At 48.3% G+C, this 21,077-nt stretch overlaps 1 protein-coding gene across 1 annotated transcript in view; it reads right to left on the bottom strand.

Moving 5' to 3' along the window:
- The window catches only part of SEZ6 (seizure related 6 homolog), a 43,488-nt gene extending 22,775 nt beyond the window's left edge, over window positions 1–20,713 (bottom strand). The window contains exons 1-4 of the mRNA XM_027861709.1: window positions 20,626–20,713; window positions 15,295–15,963; window positions 13,946–14,079; window positions 1,349–1,544 (exon numbers count right to left, since the gene is read on the bottom strand). Of these exons, the coding sequence (XP_027717510.1) occupies window positions 1,349–1,544; window positions 13,946–14,079; window positions 15,295–15,963; window positions 20,626–20,713 (1,087 nt within the window). The remainder of the gene's footprint in view (window positions 1–1,348; window positions 1,545–13,945; window positions 14,080–15,294; window positions 15,964–20,625) is intronic.
- Window positions 20,714–21,077: the final 364 nt, after the last annotated feature.

Raw genomic sequence — 21,077 nt, 5'->3', positions numbered from 1 at the left:
ACACACACACACACACACACACACACACACACACACACACACACACAGAGCCCAGAGTGGCATTTCCCTCTTTTCCCCCAAAGGACTTGAAGCTCCTGGGTTCTATTCAGCTGCCTTTGTCTGGGTAAACAGAGGGAAAGTTCCATGTTTTGTGCAAAGGAATTTGCAGGGACAATGAAGGTCAGAGCTGCGTGAAATTATACCCGCTGCTGGTGGAGAATTGATGTGCCATTAAGGAGGCAGGATTCGGGCGGCCTCAACACACAGAGAGCTCCTCAGAGCCCCGGCGCCCTCCTTTCTGTGGGCCCCACCTCCTAGGCACCCACACCTCCTTCTTCACAAATAGCACTGGCCTCCCATGGGTTCCCTTCTTTGTGGGCCCTCCTGAAGGGCTCTCATTGCCCCATGTGAGATGGCATAGTCATGTCTATCCTGGAAAAGGAGAGGGCTGAGACCGTGCCCTAGTTCCCCCCACCTGGGAGCTCCAAGGACTTGACACCATGGGTTCAGCCTTTCTGCATGCCGGTCCCAGACCAGGGGAGCAGTGACCCTGGCAGCGAGTGCCTAGTGATGCTGTGGCACCTCTCCGGGTTGTGGAGGTGGCCATTAATGATGTTAAATGATCCGGTAATTGCTCACACCAATTATCTCCCCATTAGTGTGCCTCAAAGCTCCCCTGATCATTTAACCCTGATGCAGCTGACTCAGAGGGGTGAAGGAGGGGACCCAGTGCTCACTGAATGGGTGCCAGGTGATTACAGGCAGAGGCGGCCTAGTTGGGATGGGGGGGGGGGCTCAAGTCAAGGGACCTCTTGGAGGCATTTCTCTCAATCTTTCAGAGGCGATAGGCTGGACCCTTGGTAGCCCACCAGTGATGAGTGTTGGTTAACCAGTGAGTACTATTCCCATTGCTAGCTAGGATCATTGGGGAAGTGAGGCAGGCTCAGGGTGGGTGGTATAGAGACAGAACAAGGGCTGTGGGGGCTCACAGAATGAACTACAACTGAAGGCCTGGAGGGAATCACTGCTGTCAGTGGCGGTCCTAAGCAGAGACTGGGGACCTGGAAGGGCCAGCTGGACATACTCAGAAAGCCATCTAACCCCAGAAAGGGCCTGTCCTCCAGACCAGTGCTCAGTAGAGCAGACAGACAGAAGATGCTGGGGGTGCCAGACGGGCACTGACGCCATCTTCCCCCAGCCAGATGGCAGCTCAGCCGGCAAGCCTGTCTCTGTTTGCAAATAATTGTCTCCAATATTTCTCCCCAGGGTGTGATAGGAGTGGAGAAATCTGTTTGTAGGCACGTGACCACATGCCACTGGACCAGGTACCCCCCTCCAAGGGTCCTACCTTGGTATCGGAAGTGGAAGGTCCCAGGTCCTGAGGATGGCAGGAGGCTCTGGAACCTCATGGCCACCTGGTTGGTGGGGCTTCGAATGACCTGGCCTGGGAGCAGGAATGATTGGTTGGCCAGGGGCAATGGCTCAGGGCCTCCCATACCTTCAACCGTCACTGTCTCACCCTCCAGCAGGCTTATGTTCTGGACCTGTGGGCACAGAGTAAGCCAGTCAGGGCTCCTTCACCCAACCCTGAGACAAGCATCTACGGGCCAAGCAGCCGGACCTGAAGTTTCCTGAGTTGTGGGGACCCCATGCTATCCTTTTCTGATACTCTGGGTTGTGTTGCTTACTCCTCTCCTCCCTTCCCCTCCCCTCCCTTGCTTTCCTTCTTCCCTCTCTTCTCTCCTCTCTTCTCTTCTCCTGTCCTCTCCTGTCCTCTTCTCTCCTTTCCTCTCCTCGCCTCTCCTCCTCTCTTCTCCCCTCCCTCCCTTCCCTTCCTTCTTCTTCCCTCTCTTCTCCTCTCCTCTCTTTTCTCCCCTCCTCTCTTCTTCTCCCCTTTCCTCTTCTCTTCTCTCCTCTCTTCTCTCCCTTCCTCTCTTCTCCTGTCCTCTTCTCCATTTTCCTCTCCTCTCCTCCCTCCCCTCCCTTCCTTCCTTCTTCTTCCCTCTCTTCTCCTCTTTTCTCTTGTCCTCCTCTCCTCTCCTCCTCTCCCTTCCCTCCCTTCCCTTCCTTTTTCTTCTCCTTAGCAGTGCTTAATAAATGCTTGTTTGAGTGAATAATTTCATCCAACTCCCTCATTTTACCATCGTCCCTTCTCCTCCCTTCCCCCTAAGCTCTGACCACCCAGGTGGAGGACAGGAACTATGTTTATTTCACTTGGTCTGTTCAGGACAGAGTACAATGGCAAGTCCAAATAGGTGCTTAGTGAATAGAGCAGGGAGTATTGGGAAGGGCCTTGGATTGTGAGTCTGAAGACTGGGTCTCTGCCACTAACTAGCTTTGGGACCTTGGGCAAGTTAAATGATGGGATTGGACTCCATCTCCAATGTTCTCTCCAGTGCTGTAGTACTACAATGTAGACTACAGTCTACAGTAGTAAATCTGACTTGTTGAATGGTAAGCACCAGCATGGTGGATAGTGGATGGATAGTGAACCTAGAAACCAAGACCAAGATTCCAGTCCTACCTCTGACTTCTACTGGCTATGTGACCCTGGGAAAATCAGCACTTAACCCCTCAGTGGTCCAGACAACTAAGTTACTGAGAAGGTGCTAACTTGCATTAGTAGAGTTTCCCATACCAACTTTCCAGTCTTATTTCATTTCCCTTCTCTTCAGGTACTCTCTGTTCCAATGGAACTGACCAACTTCCTTGTACATGACATTCATCTCTTGCCTTCATAGCTTTACACAGTCAGTTTTCCTAATCCAGCATGAACTTTCTCCCCACTTCTTCCTCTTTGTAAATTCCCAGTAGAGTGTAAACTTGTTGAGGTCAGGGACTGTTTCATTTCTGTCTTTGTACCTTAGCACCTAGCACAGTGTAAATGCTTAATGAATGCTGGCTGAATTGAATAATTAAAGCCAATCCCTTTGTTTTACAGATGTGGAAAATAAGGCTCAGAGAGGGGATCTGCTTTTGATTCCAGATCCAGTGCTCTTTTCACTACATTAGAGTTTGATCCAGATTACCAAGGGAGACGGATCCTAAATTAGCAAGGGCTTGGGTGGGGAAAGCTAAGGAAAAGGGTGCTTTAGAAATGGAAAGCTGGGGCAGCTGGGCGGTGCAGTGGATAGAGCACCCATCCTGAAGTCAGGAGGACATGAGTTCAAATTCTGCCTCAGACCAAACACTTGACACTTACTAGCTGTGTGACCCTGGGCAAGTCACTTAACCCCAATTGCCTAAATAAAAAAAAAGGGAAAGCTGATTTTCTTTGGGGGCCATATGCTTTCAGTCTAGACAGAATCATGGACCAACTTCTTTGGGTCTCAGTTTCCTCATCGCATTAAAATTTTTTGATGACTATTTCAATATAATGGGTTTCCTTTGTTTTTATTTCATACATTTAAAAACATTCTTCTGAGAAGGGGTCTATAGGCTTTACCAGTTTGTCAAACGGTCTATCACACACACACACACACACACACACACACACACACACACACACACATATTAAGGACCCCCCCCCACCCCGCCCTGACCCCATTCTACAGCTGAGGAAGTTCTGCCTTCAGAGGAGGTTGACAAAGTTGTGAAAGGTGAAGAAAGTCCTGCGACCCAAGGCAAATGGCTCCCAGAGCATTCCAAAGAGGGATGGCTGCTGTCCTTGGGAAACTGGATTAGATAGAAGAGGCCTTAGACCCAGGAGCAGATCCTGCACAGCCTGGCTGTTAAAAGAGTTAGCACAATCATAGGCTGACTTCATAGAAGTAATTGGGTCACACAGGTCACTCTCTCGCCTCCTTGCCTTTGCACTGGCTGTCCCTCGCTCCTGGAATGCCCTCCCTTCGTCTTTACCTTCGTCTCATAGAATTCTTTGTTTGCTTCAAGGCCCAGCTCAATTTCCACTTTCTGCATGAAGTCTTTCCTGATTCTCTCTCTCCCAGCTGCTGGAGCCTCCCTCACAAATTACCCTGAATCTATTTTTGTACCTATTTTGCATAAACCTACATATGGGCATGTCATGTCCTCAAGGGCAAGGACTGTTTCGTTCTTTGTATCCTTACCTCCCAGAACAATGCACGACACATAGTAGGTGCTTAATAAATGCTTGTTGGTTCATTGACTGGGAAAATAAAGAGGAGATGATAGAGTATCCTACTGGAGTCCAGGATGGGTTCCATCTGCATCCATTTCTTACCAGCACTTGAACCTGGTTCTTCTGATGCCAGGTTCAGTAGTCTGTCTATTACACTATAGAACTAGAGACTTTTCTCTTTTATCTTGTTTCTTATTTCTTTTCTCCCCTCCCCTCTTCCCTTCCTTCTTCTTCCCTCTCTTTTCCTCTTCTCTCTTCTCCTTTCCTCTCTTCTTCTCTCCTTTCTTCTCCTCTCCTCCCTCCCCTCCCTTCCTTTCCTTCTTCTTCTCCTCTCTTCTCCTCTCCTCCAATGCAGTGTTTAATACATGGTACCACCTTTAGACTGTGCATTCCTTGAGGATTCAGTCTTTTGCCTTTCTTTGTGTTCCCCAGTGCTTAGCACGGGTGCCTGGCACATAGTAGGTACTTAAAAATGCTTGTTGACAGTCTGACTGAAGGGGAGTGGGGGAGGGACAGCTTCCCTCTACTCTAGGCTGCCCCAAGCCCCTAGCCTGTCTCCTTTCACCCAGAAGCTCCCCATTCGCTGCCTCTCAGTTGACTGCAGCTCCCTGGGAGCAATGTCCTGGATGCCCTTCCTCTCGGATTCTGCCTCCTACTGTGCCCCACCCTGCTTTCCCCATTGTCCCCAATTCAGCAGCAAGGAATACCTCATCAGCTTCCATCTGCCCTGGCCCCCTGGGAGCCTGTCCTGCTTGCTCCCTTCTTCTCCCCATGTTCCCCGGCAGTTGTTTTTACCTAGCGTCCTTGTCTTTTCCCCAGAGACGTAACCAGTCGGGGATGAACCAGACTTTGCCTCAGGACATTGACATACAGTGGGGCGTGCTGCCTCCCTTTGGTGACCACCGTCCCTGAATGTGCCCATGTGGAATAAGAAGCTGCTGTGGTGACCTTCTTAATCAATCAATCAACCAATTAACAAGCATTTCTTAAGCAGCTACTGTGAGCCAGGCCCTCTGGTAGATGCTGAGGATAACAAAAAAGGCAGAACCATTCCGTACTTTTGAGGAGCTTACCCTGATAGTCTCACTTTCTTCCCCTACCCCCTCACAAGCAGTGGGGGTTAGACCTTCCCTCTCCTCGTGCCTTCGTAGAACTGGCCTCTTGGCATCTGCTGCCCACACCAAACCCAAACTGGTTTTGACTCAGTTACAAAGATTCTAGTTTTCTAGCATCCTACATAGGGTCATACAACCGCAGGGCTCGGCTTGTTCAGCCGCCTTAATTTACAGAGAGAACTGAGGCCCAGAGAAGTTGTCACATCTCCAGGGTCACACAGCAAGTGAGCAGTAAGATCGGAATAATTGGACCCCAGGGCCTCTGACTGATTTCAGCATGTTTCCCCTGAACTACAGCTTGCTTCTTCGCAGTTCTCATTCCTCCTCTCTGCTGGAATCCTCCGCGGATTCCACCCTGGCTCCTGGATGCCAGAGCTCCTGAGGGGAACTGAGTCGCCTCTTTCTCAGGAGACAGCGATTGGCTTCCCCGAGGCTGGAGGCCTCAGGAGGTGAAGTGGGGCTTAGGAGCTGCGAAGTCCGCACCTCTATCGTCAGGAGATAACGTGTTGCGTTAGAATAGAATTCTGAATCGAGAGTCAGAGGGTCGAATCTTTTCTTCCTGTGTGACCTCAGACAATTCGTTGCCATTGTCTAGGCCTTAGTGTCTTCCTTTGTAAGATGAGAAGGTTGGACTGAATGGCCTTGGAATTCTCTTCCGTCTCTGGTTCTGATCTTGTGTCAATCTGTCATTGTTAGCCCTTGGTATTGGGTGGGGAGGACACTGCAGATAGGGAGCTGTAGCAGAGTCTTCCAAAAGACAAGATGGCACCAGACCAGGGCTGGGGACCTTTTCTTTCATGTCTACAGGGCTGCAGGTGGGTTCCTTCTCTCATGGGACAGGGTTAAGTCCTGCCCTGGTCAGCCCTGTCTCTTCTTACCTCCCTGACTGTGCCTGTCACTTTGCTGGCCTGAGATCTGTCACTTATCAGAGAGCTGATGGGGTGGGATTGGGGAGGAGGGGCTTCGATGAAGTCTTGAGGCAATTTACAGCGGTCTGAAATGCTCCAGAGACAGATTGAAATGTCAGCCCTGCTCAGGGCTCGGCCATCTCGGAGCTACTGACGAGGTGGCTCCACATCCTGGGAGCAGAGGGAGGGGAGAGGGGCTGAGGAGACTGAGGACAGAAGGAGGAAGCAAGGCCATCCTCTGCCTCCACCTCAGAACCGTGCTGGGCTGGCAATGAACAAGTCAGCGTTGAGGAATTGTTATGGCAACAGGGTAGGACCTGAACCGTCCTCCCCAGGTCTTTACTCTCTGTGTTTTGGTTCCCCAGCCTTTCTTGGGATTCTGGGGTTCTCCTGGGAGGGAGAGGGGGACCTTGGATTCCCTTCCCATTTCCTTAGGCTCTACTTAGGGCTGAGAGAATGTTTTTTGGTGCCTGTGAGCCACAGCCCATTGTCCTTGCCTGGTAAGGTGAGGCAGATACTGAGATGGATTGTCATCCATTTCACAGGCTCAGAAAGTTGAAAGGCCAACTTCCTCATTTTACAGAGGAGGAAACTGAGGCCAAGATAGGGGAAGCAATTTACTCAAGTTCACAAAAGTAGTAAGTGGCAAAGTCAAGATTTGAACCCAGGGCTTCTGACTCTAGATCTGTTGCGGGGTAGAATCTAAAGTCCTTGAGGGCCTGGATGGTTGACATTTTGGTTCTGTATCTTCAGTGCCTTCTTGGAACATGGGGAGAGGCCTGGTACTGTGCGAAAATGCAAAGGAGTCAAAGGATTTGGGTTAGAATTTCCTCTGTTACCTATTTCCTGTGTAAAGGCGGATGGATTGCTTAACTTTCTGGGCTTCAGTTTCCTCATGAATAAAATGAGAAAGTTGGACTAGATGACGTCCAGCTCCTTTTTAGCTCGAGCTCTATGAGCCTGGGATCCCATAGTAGGTGCTTAATGAATGCTTGATGAATTGAATTGAATTTCCATTACTGTGATGCCTTTCTTGGGAGGCTTCTGTTTCCTGTGAGCAGGACCATGCCAGGAAACAGAGGTAAGTTAGGGCAAGGTCACATCTCCTGGTTTGTGCCTGCTCCAATAGTCCGTCCGTCTGTCCATCCATCCATCCATCCATCATCATTATAATAATAACAGAGGCAGCTAGGTGGCGCAGTGGATAGTGCTCCAGCCTTGGAGTCAGGAAGACCTGAGTTCAAATCTGGTCCCAGACACTTGACATTTACTAGCTGTGTGACCCTGGGCAAGTCACCTAACCCCGATTGCCTCACCAAAAAGAAAAAAAAATAGTTAATATTTATAGAGCACCTACTATGTGCCAGGCATTGTGCTAAGCACTTTACAATGATTACTTCTCATTTGATCCTCACAACAACCCTGGGAGGTAGGCGCTATTATTATTCCCATTTTGCAGAGGAGGAAACTGAGGCACAGAGGAGTTAAGTGACTTGTCCAGGGTCACACAGCTAGTTAAGTGTCTGAGGCCAGATTTGTACTCAGGTCTTCCTGACTCCAGACTGGCACTCTGTGCACTATGGCGCCACCTAGCGACCTAATCAGTTAGCACTTATTAAGCGCCTGACAGTCCCTGCTGTCAAAGGGCTCTATGTTCCAGAGGACAGCACCATGGCCCAGGCCTGGGATCTCTGATAATAATAATATTAATACCTAGCATTTCAATAGTACTTTCTATATATTATTTCATTCACAAAGAATTCAATTTAATCCAACCAGCATTTATTAAGCACCTGCTGTGTGCTTGGAAAGGTACTGTTCCTAGAGCTGGAGATATGGCAAAACCCACACAGTCCGTGCCCTCAAGAAATTTATAATATATTTATCTGTCAGCTACACAATGGGGAAATGGCTTCTAGGAGGTATGGTGGGTAGGGGGCTGTCTGAGGAGTCAGGGAGACCAAAGTCCATTCCCTGTCCTTATACAAGTATTAGCTGTGAGACCCTGGGCAAGTCATTTGCTCTTTCTCAGGCTCTCAACCTTACCTTTTCTTAGCCTCAGTTTCCTCACTTGTAAAATGGGGATTATAGTAATCCCTACCTAACAGGGTTGTTGTGGGAATCAAATGAGATAACACATGTATAGCACTTTGCAAACCTTCAAGCACTCTCTCAATGTTAGCTATTATTATTATTATTATTATTATTTTTATTATTATTACAGGTATCATTATATCCATTTTACAGATGGAGAAGCTGAGGCTCAGAGAAGGTTAAAGGACTTTTAACTGGTCACACAATTAGTGTTAAAGGTGGGATTTGAACCTGAAACTTTCTTGACTCCGTGTCTAGTGTATTTCCTACTGTACCTTGGTCCTTTTCAAAGCCTATCAACCTTGGATTAGCAATGCAGTCACTTTACAGCTATAGAAGCCACCAGTGGCCTAGGGGTGGAGGGTGGGGACTGAGGGGGAGACCATCATCTCGCCCAGATTGGGGCTGCTGCTATCTCTAAGGGAAGGGGCCATTGGAAGGGTTTCCATGACTGAGAAGATGAGAAGAGAGCCAGGATCCTCTCCCTGGGGAAGGTTGATGGGAGTGATGTGGAATCACAGGTAGTTGGGGGTATGGGAGATAGGAGGGGAAATATTCTACTAGGATGGCCAGATTTGCTTCGGTCTCACTTGCAGCTCCCAGGCACCTGTGTCTAACCTTGTTTCCTTTTTGGTCAGTGACTAGTCTCCTGGAACAGAGGAATCTGGATTTCAGCAAGCATGTGTCCCAAGAGACATGGGCTGGATGGTTAGGAGGATTTGGAACTGATTGGATGGTGGAGCCAGAGCCATCCATAATGGGCTTGAAGATAGGGTAGGGAGGGGCAGAGAGGACCAGCTCTGTAACAGAGGGACGGGGCAGTTCAGATCTCACTTCTGACACTTCTCCCTAGTGTGGCCTTGGGCAAATTACTTCATTAGTCTGGGCCTTGGTTTCTTCACGTATAAAATGAAGGGGTTGTACCAGAGATCCTTCCAAGTCTTCTCCATTGCCAGATCTATGAGCCTATGACAGCGCTTCACCTCCCCGGGCCTTCGCCTCCTTCTCTATGCAATGAGAGGGTTGGACGAGGTGACTTCTGAGGTCCATTCCCGCTCTACCCCGATGATGTTGTGAACTATGGATCGGAGGGAGAGGCCTTTTTCCACAGGGTGGGCTAAGATAGACCCTAGCATCCAGCTGGCATCCAGACTAGCGCATGAACACAGCATGCCAACGGTGGCACCTGCAGTATGTGGGGGCAAACATAGCCAAGAGGGAAAAGGGTGGGAGGGTGGAGAGATCTGGGCAGCTGCATCCAGGCTGCCAGATGGCCTCAGAACCCAGCCAAGTCGAGGAAGGGAGTCGGCACTGAGCACGTTTTTGGAATGCCAAGCATGAGGAGGGGGTGGGCACCTGGCCCTGGCATGCAGATGGAACTGTAGCCTCCAAAGGGGAAATCATGATCATGGGGTAAGGGGTGTCAACTGGCTGCCCTCTGCTAAGGGAAATGGGACAGGGCCTGGCACCGGGTGATGTTGAGGGCTGGTGCTCACCCAACCACCCACAGTACCCACCAGGAACTTATGGGTCTGGGCTCTCATCTCTTGCCTCAGGAAAGAAGCTTTGCTAATATGCCAAGACGATACCCTGATGCCTGCCTGTCTGGAGAGAATCTGATTTCCTCACTAATTACGACCAAAGAGTTTCCGGCAGCCTGTGGGCTCAGCCCTATCCCAGAATGGAGGCCCCATGGCTTCCTTCTCTTACCATCTTGGCGCCAATTCTTTAAAAGACAGTGGGGACCCAGGGATGCTGGGTACCATCAAGGTTGCTTAGGGTCCTTGGGGGGCAGGTACCCCCAAGGGTCTGCCTAGGTGTAGGGATGGAAAGATTCGAGGTGACAAAGATGGGGAGGGAGATGTTTAGATGAGTTGAAGTGCAAATAACAGGGATTAGGAAAAAGGGATTCTGGGTTCAAATACCAGCTCATTTATTTATTACCTATTTGGGCTATTTCCCTTCTCTTGGCTTCAGTTTCCCCTTCTGTAAAATGAAGGGGTTGGTTTAAATGACCTTCTCTCTCTGTCTCTCTCTTTCTCTCCCCGCTTCTCTCTCTGTGTCTGTGTCTCTATCTGTCTCTCTCTGTCTCTGTGTCTCTGTCTATGTTGTGGGTTTTTTTTTTTTCATATCAGACCTATGACTTTTATTAACACAGGGCACTCCCAATGAGGAGGTTCCCTCTACCAGCACAGCTGGCCCCCTCCTCTGTAAATTATCATCTTAAAGGTCTGCCTGGACCACTGGGAGGTGGTGATTTGCTCAGGATCACAAAGTCAGTATGCGTCAGAAGCAGACTCGAACCTAGGTTTTCCTGATTCTTGACCCAGTTCCATCCATTATACTCGTTCTACACATACATACCACCTACCAGTCAGCAAATGAAGTAGGAGAGTGAGTAGGGGCAGTTGTTGACTGTAACTCCCAGAAGGTTGGGTTCCCAGAGGCTGTACCCCGACAGTAAAGAGAAGGGGGATACTAGTGGGGGCTGCAATCCTGTTATAAAATGAAACTTAAGGAGGATTTTTTTTTCAATTGGAGTGAGCACTTTGGAAGTAGTTCCTGGTTCGGAGAGGGAGGAGAGCTTTACGTGACCCAGCTGATTGAGGTCCCTGGAGCTCTGAGTCCTGTCGGTTCCTGCCTTGTTAGGGCAGCTTCCCCAGAAGACGAGGCACCCTCTCTACTCTTCACCCTGGTCCTCTGCACTTTCAGATTTTAAAATATTTTCTCTTTTTCCAATTACCTACAAAATTTTTTACCATTTTAAAAAAAATTTTGAATTCCAAATTCTCTCCCCTCTCATTGAGAAGGCAAGCAGTTTGATGTAAGTTATACATGTGTCAACACACTTTCAATAGCCTCTCCAGGGCATCACCCTCTCCCTCAATCCTACTAGAGGCATGCCTGGTGGATGATGCATGAAGCACAGATACTATCGAGGAAAGAAAGTGCCCCTCCCAGCCTGGAGAGTGCTTCTCTTTTGGGCCAAGGGCCTGGCCACCCCAGCTCTGAAATTTGTTTATCCTGGTGCGGCCCGGCATGACAACTTAAGCGGCTTTTGTGTAAGACTTATTGATGTTATAGAAATATGATTTATTATTATTACCATATTATTGTTCTGGACCTGTGATTTCATTAGTGCAGGAATCTTCCAGAAAATTTTGCCAGTGCAAATCACTGTAAAATTGTTTTGTAATTTATTGACTCTGAGAAATTGTGACTTGCCCAAGGTCACATAGCTAGTTTGTGGCAGAGATGGGATTTAACCCCGTCCTTCAGACTCCCAGTCACGTATTCTTTATGAGAGGTTTTATCGTTTTGTGTTCTGTTCTCAGGAGAGATAATACAGGTAGACATCTCTGTCAGCCTTGATGGGGCAGAGCATTTCACAGACAGCCCTCCCTGTCCCAGCCTTGCTCTGAGGGGTGTGTGTGAAAGGCGAGAGAAGCCAAGTCCATTTTTCCCGAATACAAATGAAACGAATCTCATTATTTCTTTGAGTGCAGGTTGCTGGTGCCTATGTCCCATCCACCACTGGGCTTCCCAGCTTCTACTTCCTGCTGCCTGTAGTAATGAGCACCCCCTTCCCCACTAGAGCAATCCAAGGACTGTGGAATTTATAAGTAGAGGCATCATCTAAACCTGTGGTTCTTCACCTTTTTGTGTTCTGGAACCCCCCCCCTTCCTGAACCCCAGTTTGGGGAAACCTATAGACTCCTTCTCAGAATCATGGTTTTAAATGCATAATATAAAATACATTGGATAACAAAGGAAACTGATTCTATTGAAATTGTTATTAAAATATTTTTTAAAAAGTTCACAGACTCCATGTTAAGAACCCTTGTTCTAAACTGGCCTCGACATTTTACAGATCAGGAAACCGAGGCTCAGAGGGACTTGTTCAACCAAGGTCACACAAGTGGTCACCGTCCTATGTCATGCCACTCATTGATGTTGTTCTAATTGCCTCCCCTCTGTGCAGTCCCATCTGTACAATGTCACGACTGTCTTTCTGTTGACTCCTCAACGGGGGAAGGGGAGGGGTGGGGGAGTGGGCTTCTGCTTGGCATTTTAGAAATACCAGACTGGGGGATGTGCAGTTCTTAATTTTGTTGTTGCCTGGTAACAGCTTTTGCATTCTGACAAAAAGATGTGTGTCACACATACACATACACACACAAGTACAGACATCTATACCCCTTGTAAAGGGACTCACTATACCCATGGCACAGGAGATAGGGAGGGTAGAGTAGATTAGTGGGTAGAGCCCCATGTCTCTGCCTGCTTTTGGAATAGACCCTGGTGCTTCTCTTTCTGTTCAGGACCCCGTGGGGCAGGAATGTGACTCAAAGTATGCCTATTTATGGATAGGTTATTAGGGAGGAAGGAGAAGGGGCCCCAGTCCAGGGACCTACCAGTTGTCCCCTCCCCCACACCTGCAGCTGGCTTGTTCCACCCAGAGAAACACAGCCAGTGCCACCTCTCATTAGGTGATGATTTTACATTAATTACGTTAATTAAGCGGCACTGAGTGCTAATGGCTCTTGGTGGGAGGGGGGTGTCTGGGTAACCTCTGCTACTAATTACCCTCTCAGGCAACAGCAACAGGATTGAGGGACCTGGCCTGAGAAGAAGAGTGACCTGTGTTCAATTGGAGAGGGGGTGATAAATAGTGTGGCCCAGGCCTGGGGTTAAGCCTGACTGGCTCCCTCCCCAATTCCTACCAAGATCCTAACTCTGAGTCTTTTTTTTTTCCAAGCTATATTTTAGCCACCTTGGCTATGCCTGTTTGGCATCAGGCACCCATATTCTCAGTACACTGTATCTTGGGGCATTGGGATTTGGCCCCTTGAAGATGGATGAATAAAAATCTGCTTTGTTCCCAAAGGAGAGGGATCATAGCACCATAGCCTCTAGAGATGGAAGAGTCATCTACTCCAACCTCTTCATTTTTCAGTTGAGGAAACTGAGGTTTTGGCTTGGCATTGGTCATCGAACAGGCAAAGACATGATGGTACCAGGAGGTCATAGGATCGTAGCTCCAAAGCTGAAAGCTACCTCAGAGGTCATTGACTCTAACCCCATCATTTTACAGATGAGAAAACTGAGGCAGAGAGAAAAGTGATGTGTCCAGGGTCACACAGCTAGGAAGTATCTAAGTGGGGATTTGAATCCAGGTAGAATCAAGGGTGTTAGTATCCAGGTCTCCTGATTCCATGGTCAATACTCTTTTGTTCGCTACACCAGAGGTGTCAAACTCATACCTACAACAGTCTTCGGCAGAGCCAGATTAAAATGTAATTGGGAAACTTTTAACAAGATAAATAAAAATACAACAAATCATTGATAACATCACATTTTAAGTCGATATGCAGCAGAGGATCTTTATGTATGGAGTAGTGGCTCCTGTTTATATATATTTGAGTTTGATGCTGTCTGTCTCTTGGCTTCCAGTTTTCTTCAGGGGAGCAGCCAGGTGCTGCTGTGGCTAGAAAGCTTGCCTTGGACTCAGGGAGACTAGAGTTAAAATCCAGCATCACTGACATCAGACACTAGCACTGTGACCCTGGATGAGTCACTAAATTGTTGTTTCTCTGAATCTCAGTTTCCTCAACTGTAAAATGGGCATCATAAAAGCATCCACAAACAGTGTCTGGCACATAGTAGGTCCTATAAACACTTGTGTCCCCCTCCCGGTCCTTTTTAGTGCCCCGGGGCCCCTCACTCACCTTAATCTCTACACCATAGCCAGGATAGACCGTGATATAGTAGAAACAATCCAGGCTGTTGTCATCCGATGAACTGGGTCCTTCTGGAGAGTTCAGAGAGCCCTGAGGCCTTGTGAAATTCCAGCTACAAGGAGCTACATGCCAGGTGGAAACAAAAGGAAACCCATGGTTACCCTGAGCTTCTTGGGAGATTTGATCAGTGATAAGGTAGTAAATGGACTTGTGTCTCCCTGCTGCCTCTATCACCTCCCAGAAAAACCAGCCTGCTCCTTTCTTGGGAATGTTCCGACTTTCAGGTCAGGTCACTGCCATGGGAGGGGCCGGCTTACTGCCAATGGCCATTACTAGTCCATGGGCACCCCTGCCTTTGACCAGCAGCCTATGGGGATTGCCCAGAGGGAGAAGGGGAGCAGTTGGTGCAGATCCTCAAGGTTTGCCCCTGCTATGCTCTGGCCCTGTCCTCAAGCAGAGAGCAAATTGCCACAGCTACCATCATCACCTCCATCATGACCACTACCACCATCACTTTTTTTTTTTTGGCTAGGCAATGGGGTTAAGTGACTTGCCCAGGGTCACACAGCTAGTAAGTGTCAAATGTCTGAGGCCAGATTTGAACTCAGGTCCTCCTGACTCCAGGGCTGGTGCTCTATCCACTGTGCCACCTAGCTGCCCCAACCACCATCACTTCTATTTTAAGTCTAAAGCTAGAAGGCACCCCAGGGGTCATCTAGCCCAAACTGTCATTGTACAGGGGAGGAAACTTACCCAAGGTCAGATAGGTAATAATTGTTCGAGGCAGGATATGAACTCAGATCTCTTGTGCTGCCTCTTACCGATTATTCATGCATTGCCTATTACGGACAGATCCCTGTGGTTGGTGCACCGGTCATCTCAAGGGACTCTCACAAGTACCTGGTGTGTTTGGCTACCAAGATGCTTTGCTTCTAATAGTGGCAACTAGAGGGTGCAGTGGATAGAGTGCTGAGTCTGGAGTCAGGAAGACCTGAGTTCAAATGTGACCTCAGATACTTACTAGCCGTGACCCTAGGTAAGTCATTTAACTTTTCACTGCCTCAGTTTCCTCAGCTGTAAAATGGGGATCATATCAGGACCTACCTCCCAAGTCTGTTGTGAGGATCAGATTAGATAATGTTTGTAAAGTGCTTAGCACAGTGCCTGGCACATGACAGGTGTTACATAAAGGCTGATTTCCCTTCCCTCACCCCTCTAGCGCCAGTTATAGGAGTCTGCCTAGCTTTTGGATGGAAGCTGCTGGCTTTGTCTGAGGGACGGCTTCTGGGGAGTCTTTTTCCGAGGATGCCCAACCCACTCCCGGGGTGGAGTCTGACCTGGCGGCTGCACGGTGGTGATGGTGGTCGTCGTGATGATGGTGGTGGTGGTAGTTTCCTCGTCGTCCCCCGAAGCAGTAGTGGTGGCAGGAATCCCTGCCCCTGGTTCTCTGGCCTGAGGGGGCACGACCTCTGGGACCCACGGCTGGGCCAAGTCCATGGGCATGTCGTGGGTCACCATCCACGTACTTCGGGAAGGGGCTGTCACGGGCACTTCAGCCCGGGCCAACGATGGGACAGCTACTCCCGGCCCTGGCTGGGGGGCCGTTGTAATGGGCAGAGTGGGCCACGCAGGCTCTGGACTCTGGGCCCTGTCCCTCCCCGGGTTGTACGTGGGGCCCAGAGCCATGGCAGGGGTGGGATTGGTAAAGAGGGGACGGTCGTCTTGGTGGGCCAGATGGGCCAGAGGGCTGGGGATGAAGAGTGCTGGTGCATCAGGCTGGAAGGGGACCACCCTCCGATTTGGGAAGGGAACAGGCTTCAGCTCCTCCTCTTTTGCGTCGGTATCCTGCAGAAACTCCACCAGCAGCGGGTGATGGTTGAGCAGTTTCAGGGTTGGGGCTGTGCTCACAAAGTGGACCCCTCCCTCAGGCTGTTCAGGCGTGGGGGCCACTGTCAGTTCACTGTCTGTCTCTGCGCTGTCTGGGTTCTGGATCTCAGAGGAGAATCCTGGAAAGACAGTAACAACAGCTCACATTGCCGTAGGTTTGGAGGCTTGTGACGCACCATGAAAGGTAAGCATCAATCAATCAATCAACTATCATTTATTAAGCACCTACTATGTGCCAGGCACTATGGGATAGGGAGTGGCCCCAGACCTGGGGTTTTACTGATAAAGAAACTTCTAGGGGTGGCTAAGTGGCGCAGTAGATAGAGCTCCAGCCTCGGAGTCAGGAGGACCTGAGTTCAACTCTGGCCTCAGACACTTGACATTTAACTAGCTGTGTGACCCTGGGCAAGTCACTTAACCCTGTTTGCCTCACCAAAAAACAAAAAAAAGAAATCTCTAGTGAGCAAAGTCCCTCTGCCTGCGTAGTGGATAGTGCTTCAGTCTTGGAGGCAGGAAGACCTGTGTTGGAATACCACCTCTGAAGCTTAGGCTGTAGGACATGGAGCCATTCACTCACTTCTCGGGGCCTCAGTTTACTCCTTGGTAAAATGATGACGGATACTATCTCTATAGGATTATTATGAGGATCACGTGAAATAATGGACACAAAACAGTTTCCAAACCTTAGCAAGACATATAGAAATGGAAGCTCTTGTTATCAGAGCAGGAAGAGACTTTAGAAATTATTGATCCGAACCCCCTTCTCTATGTCCAGATTAGAAAAAATAACAGGCCCGAAGACATCAAATGAGTTGTCCAAGGGGCCCCCGGACAGGGAACAGAACCATGATTTGAACTCAAGATCCTTGGTAGAACGTAAGCTACTTGAGGGCAGGTACTATCTCACGTTTGCTTCACAAATGCTTGTTGATTGCCTGATTGGTCCTTTGCCTCTAAATCCAGGGCTTTTTCCATTGTGTTACAACCCTGGAGGCCATCTGGTCCAGACAACCTCGTTTTACAGATGAGGAAATTGAGGCCTGTATTGGTCAGGTGACTTGCCTAGGGTCACACAGCTAGTGTCCAAGGCAAGTTTTAATCTCAGGAAGGGATCTTTGTTGTTGTACAGCCTTTTTTCAGTTGTGTTCTACTCTTCATGACCCCATTTGGGGTTTTCTTGGCAAAGAAACTGGAGTGGTTTGCCATTTTGTTCTCCAGCTCTTTGGACAGATGAGAAAACTGAGGCAAACAGGGTTAAGTGACTTGCCTAGGATCACACAGCTAGTAAGTGTCTGAGGCTGGATTTGAACGCAGGAAGATGAGTTGCCCTGACTCCAGGCTGGGTGCTCTGTGCACTATGGCACCACCTAGCTGCCCTAGTCCAACCCTCTCATTGTACTGATAAAAACATTGAGGCCCAGAGTGGTCCAGATTGTTAGGATTGAGACTAAAGCCTGGGTCTCCTGATGCCACCCTATTTCTCTTCCCCATGCTACCTGTTACAACTTCAATCTTAGGTCCTAGTTTAATTCATTTTCTGCCCCTTTAGAGGGCAGTGGATTATGGTTCTCAGCAAACTTGTCCTTCACATTCTGCACATTCTTTCTGGGGTCCTCCATCAGCACAGACGCCCCCTTTTAGGTCGACAGAAAGACGAGTTTATTTCACTTTTCCCTCAGCGGATCCTTTTTTCCAAACATTTCCTTACTTCCATTCAGTGGTGCACTAGAGCTGGCTTGTACAGCTTGTGAGAGCAGATGGTTAAATTTCCAGGGTGAACATTTACACCTCAAAAATCAGCAAACTACAAGTCAGGATCTGACTTATTGTTTCGTTCATTGTCTAGACTCGAGAATGTGATGGAGAAAACATTAATAGTGCAAGATTAATTTGAAAGTGTGTCATGCATACATCCACCCCCACCCCAAAGCCGGTTGTTAAATATTTGCCAACACATCCGTACTTCCATGTCTCACTTGTTTTCTCCCTGTATTCTTCTTACCCTTCTTGAGTTGCAGGGTTGCTATGAAATAAGATTCAGGGGTCAAGTGACTTGTCCAGGGTCCTGTCAGTCAGTCAGTTGATAAACATTTATTAAGCTGGAGACACAAATATGAATTAGTCAGCCAGTTTTGTTGTTGTTCAGTCATTTCAGTCATGTGAGAGTCTCCATGACTCCATTTGGCGGTTTTCTTGGCAAAGACACTGGAGTGGTTTGCTTGCCATTTGCTTCTCCAGCTCATTTGACAGATGTGGAAACTGAGGCAAACAGAGTGAAGTGACCTGCCCAGGGTCACACAGCTAGGAAGTGTCTGAGGTCAGATTTGAACTCAGGAAGATGAGTGTTTCTGATTCCAAGACCAGCGCTCTATGCACTGTGGGGTCTCCTAGCTGACCCTATTCAGCCAATAGGGATTTATAAATTAATTATGTTTGCCAGGCACTGGGGATATACAAAGAGAGGCAAAAAAAAAGTCCCCTCTCTTAAGGAGTTCAAAGCCTAATGGAGGAGACAGCATGCAAACAGCTATGAACAAACAAGCTATAGAAGAAATATATGGGGCAGCTAGGTGGCACAGGGCATAGAGCTCTGGTCTTGGAGTCCGGAGGACCTGAGTTCAAATCTGACCTCAGACCCTTGACACTTACTAGCTGTGTGACCATATATATATATGGAAGAAATTATTGGAAAAATATAGAAACATATAGAAGGAATTGGAGATAATTAACAGAGGGAAGGCCCTAGGATTGGGAAAGTTTTCCTGCAGGTCATACTTGGAGTGCCTAGGATCCAGTGAGGGTTTCACCTGCTAGAAATATGATTAAAAACTTCCGCTATCTCTATTATCACTTTTCCTGGATGATTTAATTGCCTTGCTATATTGATTGATAGCTGCCCAACTCGTGGTCTACTAGGACCCTCAAGATCCTTTTTCTTGCAGACCAGCCCCAGGAGGAGGGTGGGGGGGGGTGAGGTCAGTAAAATGAGCTTCTTGGAGTTGGGGACTTTCAGCCTTAAGGGTCCTCTTGTTTCAGAAGCAGATGCTACAAGTTACCCAGACCTTCCCACACGTGAGGACGCAAAGAGGTTTTTGATCTGACTATTTCAAAATGGTTTCATGAATAGCTAATGAAATGACGGGAAGGAAAATAGAAGTGAAGCAAAAGAATATGGGAGGGAGTTTGGAGGGAGACGATCAGGTCCTCTGCCTGTCTGGAAGTGGGGCCGCCAGCCCCTGGGCAGGCTCACACCCACCCCGTGAATTGGCAGGCAGGGAGAGAGGGGAGATGGGTTGGACAGATGGCACGCATTCTGTTCTCGAGAGTACAACAGCACTGACATTCCCGGCGCCTGGGAGCTCTGGGGAGTGAGAACCAAGAAGAATTTGGCAGACTGGGGTGGGGTAGGGGGAAGGAGGGATGAAGGGAGAAAGTGATGTGGCTACCTGACTTTCTGGACAAAGAGGCGCTGACGTACCTCCAAACTCTGAGGACGCATTGGCCCCTTGAGATTACAAGTGGAACAAGTGGACTTGTGTCCTCTGGCAGAGACACAGCTTGCTAAGATGCCATGGCTTGGCCTTCGTGTGTCACCTCCAAGCAGATGGAACTCTAGTGCCCCTTCTCTCTCATCAGTATTGAAGAGCTAAGACAACAGATGGTGCTTCTGGGTTTCGGGCCATCACCTACATCTTTGCAGATGAAGATTGTCGGCTGACTGGCATCCTGGGTTTGGGGTGCTATGCCCAGGGACTCATTTGTAGTGCACACAACCTATCTGCCTCCCCAGCCACGCACGTCTCCTGCAAGCTAAATATTGTGGTGGCTTTTTTTCAAATTAATTTAAATTTTAAAAATGAATTAAATTTAATTTTTTCAATGAACAAAAATCTAGTTTCTCTCCCTCCCGTCTTTCCCCACCATTAAAAAAGAAAAACAAAACCTTTCTTAAAACAAATATACAAAAAACAAATACACAACACAATATACACAAAAATACATAAAACAAATATAGTAAAAATATACAATATTGTACTGTATATATACAACATATATATACATATATACAATATATATATAAATATACATATATTTATATTTACACATATGTACAATAAATATAAAATAAATACAAGCAAGCAAAACAAATTCTTGTTTTGGCCATGACTAAATAATACATGTATCATTCTGCATCCTGAGTCCACTGCCTCTGTCAGGTAGTGTGCTTTGTCACCAGCCTTCTGAAATCATGGCTGGTCATTACATCAATCAGGCTTTCAAAGCTATTTGCCTCGATGGTACTGTTATTATATAACTTGCTCTCCTGGTTCTGCTCACCTCACTTGGCATCAGCTCATACAAGTCTTGCCAGGTTTCTCTGAACCCATCCCTGCTGCCATTTCTTATAGCTCAGTAGTATTCCCTTACATTGGTAAACGTGGTGATCTTTGTCACATAGCTAGGTGGAGAGGGTCACTGAAATGGGATGGTCTTACAGGGAGAAGACATGCTATGGTAGATACAGCACCGGACTTGGGGTTAGGAAGAACTGGCTTTGAATTCCCCCAGGATACTCACTAGCAATGTGACTCTGGGAAAATTGCTTAACCTCTCTGTGCCTCAATCCCCTCATCTACAGAATGAGAGCCTCAGCGGCTTCTGAGGTGCACTCCAGCTCTACGATGCAGTCTATGTTTCTGTAATCCACTGCAGAAAGATGCCCTTTTTTCTCACCAAGAGGCACAGGCTAACTTTGCCTGTTGGCCAGTCTGGCATCCTACGTCTCTGCCTCTCCGAGGGTTGCTCATCACCTGGGTCCTTACCCCCAATGGCTCCCCTACGCCTCCAGTCCCTGGCAAGGTCAGGCATCTTGCTGCCTCCGTTCTTAGCAGAAGCTAAGAGACACCTCTGTTCACATCAATTGCACTGATTGCTTTGGAGGGAGGGTGGGGGAAGGAACGAGTCCTCAGTTAAATGGGATCGAGATAATGTATCAAACAAGTAAATTGATTTGGCAATCAGCTGCTTCCGAGTCTCAGTTCTGTTACCACCTACTGCTTTGAGACATTAAGGTAATCTCAGTTAGACACAGTATTTCTCTAAGAATTGGGGGGAGGGGTCCAGGGCTAGAGAGGACATAATTAAAGATGCCCTTACTTTGTGTGAAGAAGGCCCATTAGCCCTGTTCTTCTTCCCCATGCCCCAGTGTCCCTGTGTTCGTGGCCAAAGTGCT

This window comes from Vombatus ursinus, unplaced genomic scaffold (genome assembly GCF_900497805.2).
Source record: "Vombatus ursinus unplaced genomic scaffold, bare-nosed wombat genome assembly UNPS02014768.1, whole genome shotgun sequence".
NCBI lineage: Eukaryota > Metazoa > Chordata > Mammalia > Diprotodontia > Vombatidae > Vombatus > Vombatus ursinus.
The sequence above is the reverse complement of the archived record's forward strand: the minus strand, read 5'-3'. Positions and strand labels throughout refer to the sequence as shown.